At 35.1% G+C, this 13,314-nt stretch overlaps 1 protein-coding gene and 1 long non-coding RNA gene across 4 annotated transcripts; both read right to left on the bottom strand.

Moving 5' to 3' along the window:
- Positions 1-1,983: 1,983 nt before the first annotated feature.
- LOC111408039 lies at positions 1,984-4,014 on the bottom strand. The gene is made up of 3 exons (XR_002705274.1): positions 3,366-4,014; positions 2,673-3,276; positions 1,984-2,534 (listed from the first exon to the last, which is right to left on the bottom strand). It is a non-coding gene; the product is annotated as an uncharacterized LOC111408039 (long non-coding RNA).
- Positions 4,015-8,014: 4,000 nt separating this feature from the next.
- LOC111408038 (alpha-soluble NSF attachment protein-like) lies at positions 8,015-12,634 on the bottom strand. Of its 3 annotated transcripts, none has more exons than XM_023037790.1 (10): positions 12,352-12,634; positions 11,432-11,481; positions 11,286-11,358; positions 11,121-11,143; positions 10,980-11,036; positions 10,019-10,170; positions 9,422-9,581; positions 9,288-9,335; positions 8,866-8,946; positions 8,015-8,338 (listed from the first exon to the last, which is right to left on the bottom strand). In XM_023037790.1, exons 1-10 carry the CDS (start codon positions 12,497-12,499, stop codon positions 8,258-8,260), a joined length of 873 nt encoding a protein of 290 aa, XP_022893558.1. In that variant the 5' UTR covers positions 12,500-12,634; the 3' UTR covers positions 8,015-8,257. The 3 variants fall into 3 exon arrangements, 2 of the variants coding, with proteins under 2 accessions (XP_022893558.1, XP_022893557.1); XR_002705273.1 differs by lacking the exon at positions 10,980-11,036 and adding an exon at positions 8,614-8,682 and having other exon boundaries at positions 8,233-8,338; positions 11,064-11,143; positions 12,352-12,633; XM_023037789.1 differs by lacking the exon at positions 10,980-11,036 and having other exon boundaries at positions 8,020-8,338; positions 11,064-11,143; positions 12,352-12,632.
- Between the last annotated feature and the right edge of the window lie 680 nt (positions 12,635-13,314).

Below are 13,314 nucleotides of genomic sequence, written 5' to 3' on the forward strand. Positions count from 1 at the left end.
GAGTTGGAAGGCCACTAGTCATGGACCTAGAGAACTGACCATTTTCATAGGCCTGATAGGATTGCCATAAGCTCTATTTGATTTGTACTACCTAACATGCACTGATGACGACTTCAGTATTATCGTCATTTCCTATTCTCAATCCCATGTGTGTGCTCTTGGCGAGCTTGCTGAACATGTGGGTGGAAGGGTCGCCTAGGCCTCTATGCTTGGTGTGGGGTACCCATAGGCGCCACACAGACCGTCTGTGTCATATTGCTATGATCAATCAATTAGTTGGAAGGCCTAGAATTCTCACAACCTTAAAGAACAATGGCTCTTCTAGTGCCTACAATGCCATTATCAGCAAGACACAACTAAAGCCATAAAACCCGAAATTTCCATTTACTGCCAGAAACTAAGCAATAAAGACATTTCCGAGATTCTTTGCTCTCTATAGTTGATATGCATAGTAATTTTTTTACGGAACTACAAAGAGATAAAATGAAATAAAATTTGTGTAAGCGTAAATTTTTTAATTGGAAAAGGTTTATAACACAGTAAAAACACAACATCCGAAAAGAAAATAACAAATATAAATAAAACAAGAATTTGCACAAACCTCTCTGAGGCCAAGTCAAGTAGTGTATGAAATAACGGTTGAGGATATATGGGAGGTTTCTCTCCCATTGCCTGTGCAAAGAATAATATCTATATGGTTAGTGATATTTCCAAGTTCTAGTTAGAAAATCGACATTAGTTTTTACCTTAAAACTATCCAAATATAAATAAAACAAGAATTTGCAGATTTTTTGCTTTTCTAAGTTGATTTATATTCTACTGAGTGAGCACCTCAATTTAATATACAAGCATATCAATAGTTATCTGATGAATTAGAACAGTGGAAGGTGTCATCCCAGGAACGGTATTTAATTTGATGATTAACCCCTGTAATAATAGTATCATCAATAGTATTTTACAACTGGATCAAAACGAGACTTCATAGAAGATTCAAATCACAAGATATGGTTTCCCAATAATACTATTTGCTCTATCCACTTAAAGAATGCAGTTTAAGTAAAGTCACTTCCCCTCTGATTCTAATGCAACAACACAGGAAGAAGACAACTTCCAAAGTTCACCAAAAGATTGTAAAGTAACCCTTCGAACATTGTAAAACACACGATATACCATCTTATATGTGTATCATTATAGAATTTTCCCTATCGCCAAGAATACTAATTTGTCACTGACAAAACCTACCCAAAAATCTTATGAACAAAATAAATAAGAAAAGAACCTCAATGTATTCCTATGTTTTTCGTGTCACGAAGGACAATGTATCAAATGATAAGAGTTTAGCCAGACATACCTAGCCACTGTCAACATTAACGAATGCATCAGTACAAGAAAATCCTTCCAACTGCATGGTGTTTGCTATTAGTCCCATTCGCTGTCCCAAAGAACCTTGTGACGTGATGGTGTAAACTATTGCACGATAAAGGCTCAACTAGTAGTCTATTATTATTTCAAAATATGCCGACTTTTAGCCTAAATATGCAGAAACGAAAGTAAGAATCTCACATGAAATAATTTCGAAGAGAACATAGGCAGTGCTCCTATTTCTTATTGTTAAAACTCAAATATCAAAAGCTCAAGAAGATTGAAATTTTCATATGTTTGTCAAACTATTTGTTTCTTATTCAAATAACTAAATTATCATATCATCTCATCTAATAATAAAACTAATGATATTTATAATTTGAAGGTTAACCCATCATAATTGATGCCAAATCAAGGATCTTGAACCTTAAGTTCCAGCACTTCTTCGCAATTTTACATGAATTACAAAGGAAGAATAGAATAGAAGGATAACTATTCCCGTAGAAGTTAAGGGCACAACCTTATTATAGAGAGGGGTGATGGAGTCTAATTGATGCCACTTGCACCTGCGATTCCAGTATTAACCATGTTAAACAAGACATTTTCATGCAGCAGGCATCATCTTGTAAGGCCCTAGCTATAATTTATTTGCTGAAATATGGTGAATTTACCAGTAATTCATAAATTATGACTTCAACTATATAGTTATTAATTTGTTTTACATACTTTGAAATATATCCTCGAGGATATCTCCAGTTTCTTTCACAATAATGCTAGGAGTTCTGTGATCTCCCTGTTTGCTTGCCACCGCTCGAGGGGTGGGGTTAAACTAACTGATGTTATGCTCTCCAATGTCAGCAACTCCATGATTGAAGACTCCACAACTGTCGCCTCTAAATTAACAGATATTATGCAGCCTAATGTCAGCAACTCCATGATTGAAGACTCCACGATTGTTGCCTCTTCAAATAGGAAGCACAGCCCCAATGACCGAAGATTACACCTAAGGATTAATTCTGCGAACTTCTCCGCACATACCTTATTTGCCCTAAGCTTTGCATGTAAAGTTTCCTTGTGTATATGTCACACACAAATGCTATGACAAATTGTCAAAGCACATTCATTTTCAGCAACTTTGTCCATTCATGTCTTGGAAGCCTTGATGCGATGGCCTTAAATTCACAATAGCATATGTCAATTTACAAAAGTAACTTACAAATGGACCAACTGGTATTTGATCCATTACTTGTCTTAAATGTGATTTAAAGTAATATATTTTTCTCTGACAAGCTCCAATAGAAGTGTATTACCTGTATAAAGGACTCCTTCAGCCTCCAACAATGACTGGAGTGTGCTGTCTTCACCTATGCCTCCATGCACTGTCCAGGAAAATTACATGGTCATATTAATGCTTGTTATAGTTCAGTCTCCAGCACTTATTTTTGAATTGCCAGGATCCGTTAACCACTAGGGGAAAGCACACCATGGCCAATTATCTAATGCTTTGAGCAATAACAAAATTCTAATTTTCCTTCATTGCGAAGAGATTCAAGTGAGTTGATAGAGGTCATTTTTTAACATAAAATAGCTTTCGGGAGTTCAAGGAAAATTGTAATGGTATTAGGAAGTTATCAACGTGAAATGACCTTTTTATCCATAATATGAAAATAGCATCATAAAATTTCAGGGTCAAAATGGCCATTCCACACCAAAAACATTAATGCACTTAGGCAAGTTAATGGAAGGGATAATCAGCAGAGCTTTGATAGCCGCAAGGAGATGAGTTCATGCCAGAAGGGGCTGCCGGTTACAAAAACTTCGGGACACAGCAAGGTAATGAGGGTGATCGGATTGATGATTCAGCATCACCTCTTTCTCTGTCCCCATAGTGAATCCCAAACAACCACATGATTACTGAAAGAATGCAGCCACAAATGTTAAAGATAGAAATTGAAGCCGAACATAAAATTGAGTGACTAGTAAATTTTGTAAAATATTAGAACCTGCAATAAAAACTGCAGCCCCAACTTCGATAGCTTGCTTGTTCCACTGCTCCAGTGTACATCTCTTAGGTATTCATCAGACATATCAAATCCTCTGAACCAATCATGTTTCTTCAAGCCTCCATGATGTCATCCATTACTTGGCAACGCAAGCAAGATGTCAATGCTGCTCGGACGGGTTCAATCGCTTCAATATAAGCATCAAGAACTTCTTCTGTGGTATGTGATGAGGACATCTATTTTTATTTATTTCCAGTTGGACTTTATTTTTGTTTCTTATTTATGTAGTTGGAAATCAAGCCCGTTCTAGTTAGGGTTTTGTTTTTACTATTTAAACCTAATTTGCCATATAATTTCATTTTGTTGATGATTGAATAAAATTATTTGGTGGCTTGTGGCAATTTTCCCTTTCTTTCATTATTCTTCTCCCTCTTCTATTATTTTCTTATTCCGTCATCTCTTCCCCTGATTTCTTATTTCTGTTGATTGGTTTTCTCATTCTTCATTGAGTATTCCTATTGGTGTTGCAAAAAACTTGTAGAACACCACAAATGAAACAATTTGTAGTAAGAGCAGCAGTTTTCAATTTTTTTTTTCCAGTTTTCTTTCTTAGTAAAATAAATAATGAAATAAATAAAAATTACTGTTCACACCCGAGGAAAAAAATGAGTGGGAAAAAAAATTCTTTATCATCAAGAGTCATTTTTTTCTACGGTACTCCTAAAATTTCGTAAAATGCTTTTTTCCAATGTCAATCCTCTTATCTAGATAACATCCTAATCCAAGCCCTACAATCTTAATTCAACTCAAATTCTATTCAGTCTAGCAATTCTCTAATTAACCCATGTCCACGAAGCCCAACACATTAGCCCAATAACTCAAACCCTAATCACAACAGCAAACCCTAGCCCATTATATACAATACCCAACCAAGCCCATTATCCTTCCACAACCCATCTTCGATAACCCAATTCCAACTCGTGTCTATCTTCCACCCTGTTAATATCCCATAAGCCGAATTCTCTACGACATCGGCACCGCCACTTCCCGCTAGCACCCAACCTGCCACTACTCCCGCCGATGCCACTCCTGCACTGTCGGAATCACTGGCGCATCCTTACTGCAACCAACCACCATCTCGATTTCCTCTACACACCGCCACTCAACAATCACGGCCAGTACACCACTCAACACTCCATTCGTAAATCATAGTCAACAGCCACACATAGTCCCGAAAGACCGAAGAGTTCAATTTGCTAGTCTAAAATTAATTGGCACTGCTGAACTCTTTTGGAAAAGTGTTGAGGATTTGCTAGAAAGACGTCATGCTCCCCCTGTTGGGAGTTGGGATGAAATGAAGCGCCGCCTTTTAGTTAAGTACTTACCCCAATCTTACAGGGGTAACTTGTTGGATCAATGGAATGCCCTTATGCCAGGCAATCGATCTGTGACTGAGTACGTCACTCAGTTTGATGAGTTTCGAATGAGATGTCAGGTCGTTGAGGATGAGATCATGACCTTGAGTAGGTTTAGGCAAGGTCTAAGGATGATCTTAGGCGCGAGCTGGTCCTTCAAAGCATCACCACTCATGACCACGCCTACTCCTTCGTTCAAGATTAGGAGTTAGTGACTAGGACACCGTATAGAACTCGTAGTGACATCCACACTGCCACCTCTTCTGCATCCACTCCTTTTCCTAAGCCTATTCTAGGGCCTTCCCCTTCTAATGCTACCCCTGTATCGGATAGTAAAGGTAAATGTCCTGAAGGTTTCAAGGGCATCTTCCTGTTTGCAATGCTTCAACTGTAAAGGTTTTGATTACATTTCTTTTAAGTATCCTAGTCGAGCCCTAGTTATGGAAGAACGTGAGGGTATAGTAGACGAACGATTAGAGGACCAAGTTTATGAACTTAAGATGGAAGAGTTTGATGAGTTAGAGGATAGTGAAGAAACTTTCTTAGGTTATATTCAGACTAGTCCCCTTACTCCTAACACGCCTAGAGTCGGTGTCGTACATTGTACCCTTACCTAACCCAAGGATGCCAATGATTGATGTCGTCATGCTATCATTCACACTTATATCAAGATCAATAATAAGGGCCGTAAAATTATTGTGGATAATGGTAGCTGCATTAAGTGGTTTCAATGGCTACTGTTTTCCATCTTGGGTTGAAACCAGTTCTTCATCCTTAGCCGTATAGAGTCAAAGAGCGTTGTCTAGTCCCTATCTAGTTCCTCAAATATAAAGGTCATATATGGTGTGACGTCATTTCAATAGATTATGGGCACATCATCCTGGGGCGATATTGGTTGTTTGATCTAGATGTCACCATCTATGGTCAATCTAATCCTTTCTCCTTTGTGTTTAATAGAAAGAAGATTCATCTTAATTTGTTACCTCCAAAACCTGTTAGCTCACAAGAAACAAAGAAAAGTGTAGAAAGAAAGGGGTTGCATATAGTGATCTATCAACTCGACAAGGTCGAATTTTCTCCCACCCCGAGAGAGTTGACGAAAACATCTATTTTTATTTATTTCTAGTTGGACTTTTTTTTGTCTCTTATTTATATAATTGGGCTTGTATTGACCTAAGCCCATCCTAGTTAGGGTTTTGTTTTTATTATTTAAACTTAATTTGCCATATAATTTCATTTAATTGACGATTGAATAAAATTGTTTGGTAGCTTGTAGCAATTTTCCTTCTCTTCTTCCATTATTCTTCTCCCTCTTCTATTGTTTTCTTATTATGTCATCTCTTCCCGTTATTTCTTAATTCTGTTGATTGGTTTTCTCATTCTCCATTGGGTATTCCTATTGTTGCTGCATCAGTATGTCTAAGGACAACCAAGTAACTATGTACAAAGAAAGACCATTTTGTTGGACAAAAGTAAAGGTAACATGATAGTGTGCCATAACCAAGTATCATAAGATGATCATATGTTTAATGGATTGAGGAGTATCCAAAGAGGACATATTACATCATACCTCTAAATATGATTATTTAATCTCAGCGTGTTAAATAAGAGAATCCTCTACATTGGTGCCCTAACTGACCTTACTCTTTAGCCATTTGAGATGAAAAAAATCACGAAATAGGTATTTACATGATAAAGATGTTCTATTACATCAATGTGCATAGTTCAATTGTAATGACCTGCCTCTATACCCAAATAGTTAACTTACATACAGTTCGCTATAGAAGAACCTAAGCACATCTTACCCCTCACAGATTTATATTGCGTCCCCAGTGTTTGAACCCATGATCTCTGTCTTAAAATAGATTTAAACTGAATCCAGGTATCACTTGTGCGCATTTTTTATAATGACTCGATCTCTGTGCCCATCCAATTATATTAAATGTATTGTCAGCTATGGGAGAGTCTAGTCCATCTCACCCTTCATGGATTTTTATCGCATTCCCAGAAATCAATTTAAGTCTCTCATAAAATAGAGGTTTTGGGTTCGAATCTTGGGAACGCTATAGAAATCCATGAAAGGTAAGCTAGGCTAGGTTCTCCCATAACGGACAACACGTAGGATATAACGGCTTGAGCACGGATACGATCGTCACAAAAAATGTGCCCATTGGCGTTAGGATTCAACAGTTTCTTAATTGGTACGAGGATTCAACTTAAGTTTCTCATAAAGCAGAAGTCTTAGATTCGAATATTGAGAACACGATAGAAATTTTCGAGAGGTAAGATAGGCTAGGCTCTCCCATAATGAGAAGTACGTATGACATAATGGCTTGGGTACAGAGGTTGGATTGTTACATCAACTAGACCACACAATTGACCCTAGTTTCTGATTTCTCCTTTGAACTACAACAATCACAATATGTAGCCTAATTCGAAGACCATGGTTAACAATGGAGAAAGCTGTACTAAAAATCTTGCTATTCCATTCATTACAAAAAAGGTAAGGAAAAATTAGAACAGTAAGTAGAGCTTGAATATCATAACAAATATTGTGCAACAATCGACATACCCACAAAAAGTGAGCACGATCAGATTATGCATATATGCTGCATGGAAAAACTACTTATATTTTATTGCACTAATATATCCAATTCCTAAAAGATTCAAGAAATTTGGAATTGACCAGGGTGCAATTTGGGAGCGGAGCACAAGAATATTTGAGCTCAATGGTAAGTAGATAAAGCATGATATGATTTATACTTACGGCCGTGACTAAACAATCCTGGATCTCGCTCCCAATTCTGTCTTGTTAGAATGCAGACAGGATGATTACCATTTGTAGAGGCAAGCACAAGGTATTACATCAAGCTGTAACCAACAACACTAAAAGGCAACCACATCAACTTATGAGGCTAAAATTTTGATGAGAAGGTAATTTAATGCTAAGCATAAAGTATGAAACAGAGATGTTGCATCAAGTGAATCCGAGGTGGGCTGCTGAAAGCATAAAAGTAATATCAACATCCAAAAAATGTTATAGTTCTTAAAGCACCACATAAATTAGCACCATTCTTTTCAAATTGATAATTGAATATGTAATGAAGAGCATAATGAAGCTAAAACAACCATGCGTTATGTAATAACAAATTGATAAAGAAAATTGGAAAAAAAAAATGATAACGTCATTTTTTGGTTAATTTAATAATAAATCAAACATCCAGACACTGGATATAAAATTATATAAATACTTTATCTATCATATCTCCCAAATTTAATAGGAAAGAACTACAATTATAAAATGAAATCAAGTAAATCAAGTAATATACATATTTCAAAAAGTTCATGGACTGAATCAAAGTTATTCACAAACAGGGAACTCCATAAATCCCAAAAATAACGGTAATAATAACAATGATGACGACCATATGTTATTTTGTATGGTAAAGAGGAGAAAGTTTCAGTAGTTATATCCAGTCAGGTCAGATCATCCTCTTCAAGTTCTTTAGCTTTTAGAGTTTCCTTCACTCGCAACAGAAGAGTGGTCCTCCAAGTTTCCTGGAAGCGACTAGGAAATGAGTATTGTGGCATTTAGAAATAGGAAACAACATGAGCTACAAGTTTACAGTCGAAAATACACAAGTTACTTTTACGAAATATAATAAAAATAAAAAGTTCGGTTTCAGACTTTTTATAAACATCACTCCTATTTCTTTGATTCGGGTTCTTTTTTCTCTATTTTATTGTGTTTGTGTGTTTGTGACATAAGGTATTGCCACCACTCTTTCTAAAAGCTATAGCTCATGGCACTAATGCAATCCATCTTATATCACCTAGAATCAAGTTCAGGAATCTATTCCAAGTCCACTTCCTTGTGTCCAACCCCCGTTTCAACCATGCTCCTGCATTAGTTGGAGATTAATTTAAGATTCAAGATCTTATTTTTTGATGCCTACATAAGATGTGCAATAGATTTCATTAATTTGGTTTTGTGGTTGAGATCTTTTCAGAGAGAGGCATAATCTTTCACATCGGAGTAAGGAATTACTAGAAAAATAATAAGATTAAATCAAATAATAATTTACCAGCCGGGTTATGGTATCAAACTCCTTTACAGCAGCTGTGAATTTTGCAGCATCTTCCTGGTCAACTGCAGCAGCCAAATCCTAACAAGCAAAAAAAGAAAAAAGAAAAGAAAAGAACTCTAATCACATTAGCAAGGTTTATAACTTTATAGCATCGAAGATAAAAACTAGAGTTATGCTATATAGCACATGTTAATACCAGTCTAAATGGTACTAAGTGACATTAAATGAGAGGCCAAATTAACTGTGTCACATAATTCCACATTTAATTGAACACATCACATAGTACCACTTAGACTGATTGTCTAGATACCATTATTCTAAAAATTGAGTATATAAAGCACCAGTCCGTGAAAAAAAACAGCAGCCCTATGACATCTTTAAAAATTGATGCATCAAACCAACATTAAATGAAAACTTACAACTAAGAGTTTGTACTCCCGAGTCCTTGAGAAAGTAGGATCCATGTCCTACACGAGCAATGGAAAATTGTTGATTCCCAGTATTACTACAGGGAGAACTAACTTAATGGTCTAGATAAAAGAAGAATGTATACCTGATATTTTTCCAGTGCATTGGTTATCGCAACAATTTCTCCTTTACAAAGTTGGCAAATTCCAGCATTAAGAAGATGCCCTCTAACTCCATACTTCAATAAATTGTTGTTTAGGGAGTGACGTGCTATCTCTTCATATATTTCGATTGCCTGAGGATATCTGAATACAAAAGGTATTTGCTTATTCCACATAGATATGGTGCAAGTTTGGCAATACTATAATTTAAGTTGCCTTACATGCTTTTTATTTACACATTTCGTACGACCACAATTACTGGCCATTTTTATCTACATATTTTGTAGGACACACAATTTATTATTACTAAAAAGCACTCTCAAGCATGCTTACGAATTCAAATCGCCTAGAGTTCGGTTAGCACAACTATTACCAATTGCCACATCCTGCTCATTATGTTTACATATTTCATTTCTATTAGAGGCATAACTTCACAAAGAACATGTAATTTATCTTTCCCAATTTGTTCAATCCAATAAATGGAAAGTAGTAAGCTTAAATTCAAAGTTTTGGGAAAATAAATAAATAAATAAATAAATAAATAAAAATAGAGTGACATAGAATCAGTTGAGATCACTTACTTCCCTGACTGAGCATAAAATTGTGCGACTTTCAACCTGCACTGATATGTAGATGTTGTTGCTTCCACAGCCTGAAATAGGTCCGCAGACCGCTCGAAATACAAAAGTGCTTGGTCAAAGTTCTTTTGCTGCTCATATAATTCGCCAATCTCCTAGATAAGCATTAAACTCAAGTCAAGTACAGGTTTAAAGGTTTATTACTAAGACTTGGACTTCTATCTTAAAGGTCAACTTTGTTAAAAAAAAATAGCCCAAACCTTAATACGTTTGTCAATGTTCTTATATTTATCCGACGTGGCATTTATCTTTAACATGCTCTAGCAAGATGATTCTCCCTTGAAAAAATTAATTTTGGAATCCTTATGCTCATTTGAGTCTTATTTTGATCGGAATTGTTTGAAGCTAGTGGGCTTTGATACTATATGCTATTGTATGACAAAATTGTAGGAAGAAGAAACCCTTCTTTTTCATATATTAAAATTTACAATTTGCCCACATATACACACGACATAGTTGGTTTACAAAAAAGATAACAAGACCCAATATGGTAGAAAGATAAAATCTCCTAAAGAATCAAGGAAAGTTGACAACTTCCCATAGTTAGGGATCATCCCATAATTAGAAGATTTTATACACGTTCTACACAAAAGCTTAAAAATCATTTGCTAAAAAATTCTTGGCATGAAGGAAACGGTAATTTAAAGATGAGGAAATAATTGGAGATTGGTAAGCAGAAAACTTTAATGATTTAATAAACCTTATGTTCGAAATATATAATTATGTCTTTCTTTCTACGTGTAAGGTAACTTAGAAATATGTCTTCCTTAATAATGCTGCTTGTATTGGTCGCAATTTTATCTACTTGTTTCTTATGCGAGTCTGGAAGCAATGTCAAATATTACCCTGCCTACTTCTATTTCAATTTTGGAAGAAGAATAATACGATAGCATGTGGAATGTACCTTGCAATAACGTGCAGCCATGTTGAGTCTGCTGATTTCCAAGAACATATTCACAGCCTGATCTANATAGCATGTGGAATGTACCTTGCAATAACGTGCAGCCATGTTGAGTCTGCTGATTTCCAAGAACATATTCACAGCCTGATCTAAACATGATAAAGCCTCTGCAAACCCCCAACAAAAACAATATACTTCATTCGCAACTTCTAAGCAGATATAAACAACATTTTCCAAATCACTTCTCAATACTTTTGGTACTAAACTTAATAACTATAATCATCATAATCAAATGAAGATAATACACACTTTTGGGGGACGTTTTCTTGTAACAATTCGCAGCATCAATATAAGCACGCGCTGCTTCATGCTTGATACCCAACTGCAAAAGGTTATGAGTTATTGCTATCACATGCACAATTCTATTACAGCCATAAAAATGCCAAATCACCGACCTTCAAATTACAGTTAGCCAATTTAATATTGACCATTGCAGCTCTATCCCCTGGGAAACACCAAAATAGTATATTAGCATCCTAAGAATCTAAACAGAATTTCACCATAACTAGCAATCACTATAATTCCAATTTCTAATCAAGTTAATCTATAGTTCATGCTTACTACAGAATCATACACTTTCACCCTTCGAAAAACGTAAAAAAGTAAATAAAAAGACAAGTTCTTTGCTTAGGGCCTGTTTATTGTAGTTTTTCTGAGAATGGTTATGGTGAAAAGTCGTATTTTTGGAGAATGTTGGTTAAAAAGTAGGAAAAGTTATGGATTTATGCTCAGAATTATTTTAATGAGAGAATGTGTGGATGAAACTGAGTTTTAAAGAATCATGCCTCCGCAAATTTCTGCCTAAAACTCCATTCCGAGGTTCCCCATAAGCCAAGTAATAGCCTAAGCATTCTATATTACTAATCCAGATGATCAAATACTCTTCACAAAGCAAAGGCACTTAATAACACTAGGAAAAAGAATAGAACCAAGAATCGCAATCTCCCTACTAACACTGTTCAGATTCAATTATGGAACAAAGTCATTCATAATAAAACAAAATATCATAATTCCTTACATCAACAGAAGATAAAGCTTGTTAAAGTAAAATCCCAAGTCTGTTAAAGATAAAAACACTAACCAAAATATAGGACTTTAACTTATTCCTCCAATATTGCCATTTTACATTGAAAACAATGACTCAGTATCTGAGCCCAAAATCTAAAACGAGCAATTGGATCCTTTTATAGCTTTTGATTAGTCGAAATCCAATAGCTAAAATATGAGCCAGTCCTCTTAATAAAGTTAACATTTTAAAACAAACCCGATGCTCAATAAAGGTTGAAATTTTCAAACAATAAATCGAAGGGCTCACATGATTTGGCGAGTTTAAAGGAAGTGGCGGCTTTTTGATAAAGATCAGCAGCATCCTCATGCTTAGAACAAAATAAACCCCAACAACTAATCTTCTTCTCAGCTTTTCTCTCAAACTCCTCTCCTTTCACAATCTGATGATCCTTCATACTGTTTCAATCGGATTGGAGTTTCCAGCTTTCTGGCCTGATTGCAGGTTTAAGTGTTTGAGAAAAAGCGAAAAGTAAAAGTAAAAACCGAAAGCTTCTGAAAGATATATTTGATTATAAAGTTATTAACATTCGATATTATCATATTGAGTTAATTAAATAAGTGATCGCTAATACTATCTGATCAATGAAAAATATTACTCATCTCTAATTTTCATCGGACACATGGCAATTTTCATCTCTAATTTTCATCGGACACATGGCAATTTTCATCAAGTTAGAGTAATGAATTTTACTCAATGTGATGGATGGATGATTATTTGAATCGACCAACAAATAATTTATAACATTTTTGTTTAGTAAGCAAATAGTAATCTACGATAAGTTTAATGATTAATAATGTAATTAACTCTTATCTTATGTTTATCCTATTCTGGTTTGTTTTGTTTATTGTTTGATATTAATCATACAATTATTATATTATCATGTAGTTAGAAGATAGGACCTAAAATTTCATCGCATTTTGACGCAATTGAGACTACATTAATGTGTTAGTGTTAACGTCTTAAAATCGACTCGAGTCCTGATTTCCTAAAAGAATAGGGGTCAATAAGTTGAACCAGATTAAGTCGATAAAAAAATGAATATATAAATAAATAAATTTAGCTATTCATTTTTAACAATATAACTTAAAATCTCTTTTAAAAGAAAAAGTTAACAAACTGTTTTAATAAATACAAATAAAAATTACTCAACGAGGAAAACCATGTATTCCTCAATATGACGACTTTTTTTTTTTTTTTTTTAACTATTTA

The sequence above is a fragment of the Olea europaea genome, chromosome 13, assembly GCF_002742605.1.
Source record: "Olea europaea var. sylvestris chromosome 13, O_europaea_v1, whole genome shotgun sequence".
Taxonomy (NCBI): Eukaryota; Viridiplantae; Streptophyta; class Magnoliopsida; order Lamiales; family Oleaceae; genus Olea; species Olea europaea.

Excerpts from the sequence above, each read along its gene's own strand:
- LOC111408038 (XM_023037790.1), bottom strand. The coding sequence starts at position 12,499 with ATGAAGGATCATCAGATTGTGAAAGGAGAGGAGTTTGAGAGAAAAGCT. Across the intron at positions 8,947-9,287 it reads GGGAGTACAAACTCTTAGTT|GATTTGGCTGCTGCAGTTGA; the intron begins GTAAGTTTTCAT and ends TTTGCTTGTTAG. Across the intron at positions 8,339-8,865 it reads TTGATACCATAACCCGGCTG|GAAACTTGGAGGACCACTCT; the intron begins GTAAATTATTAT and ends AGTCGCTTCCAG.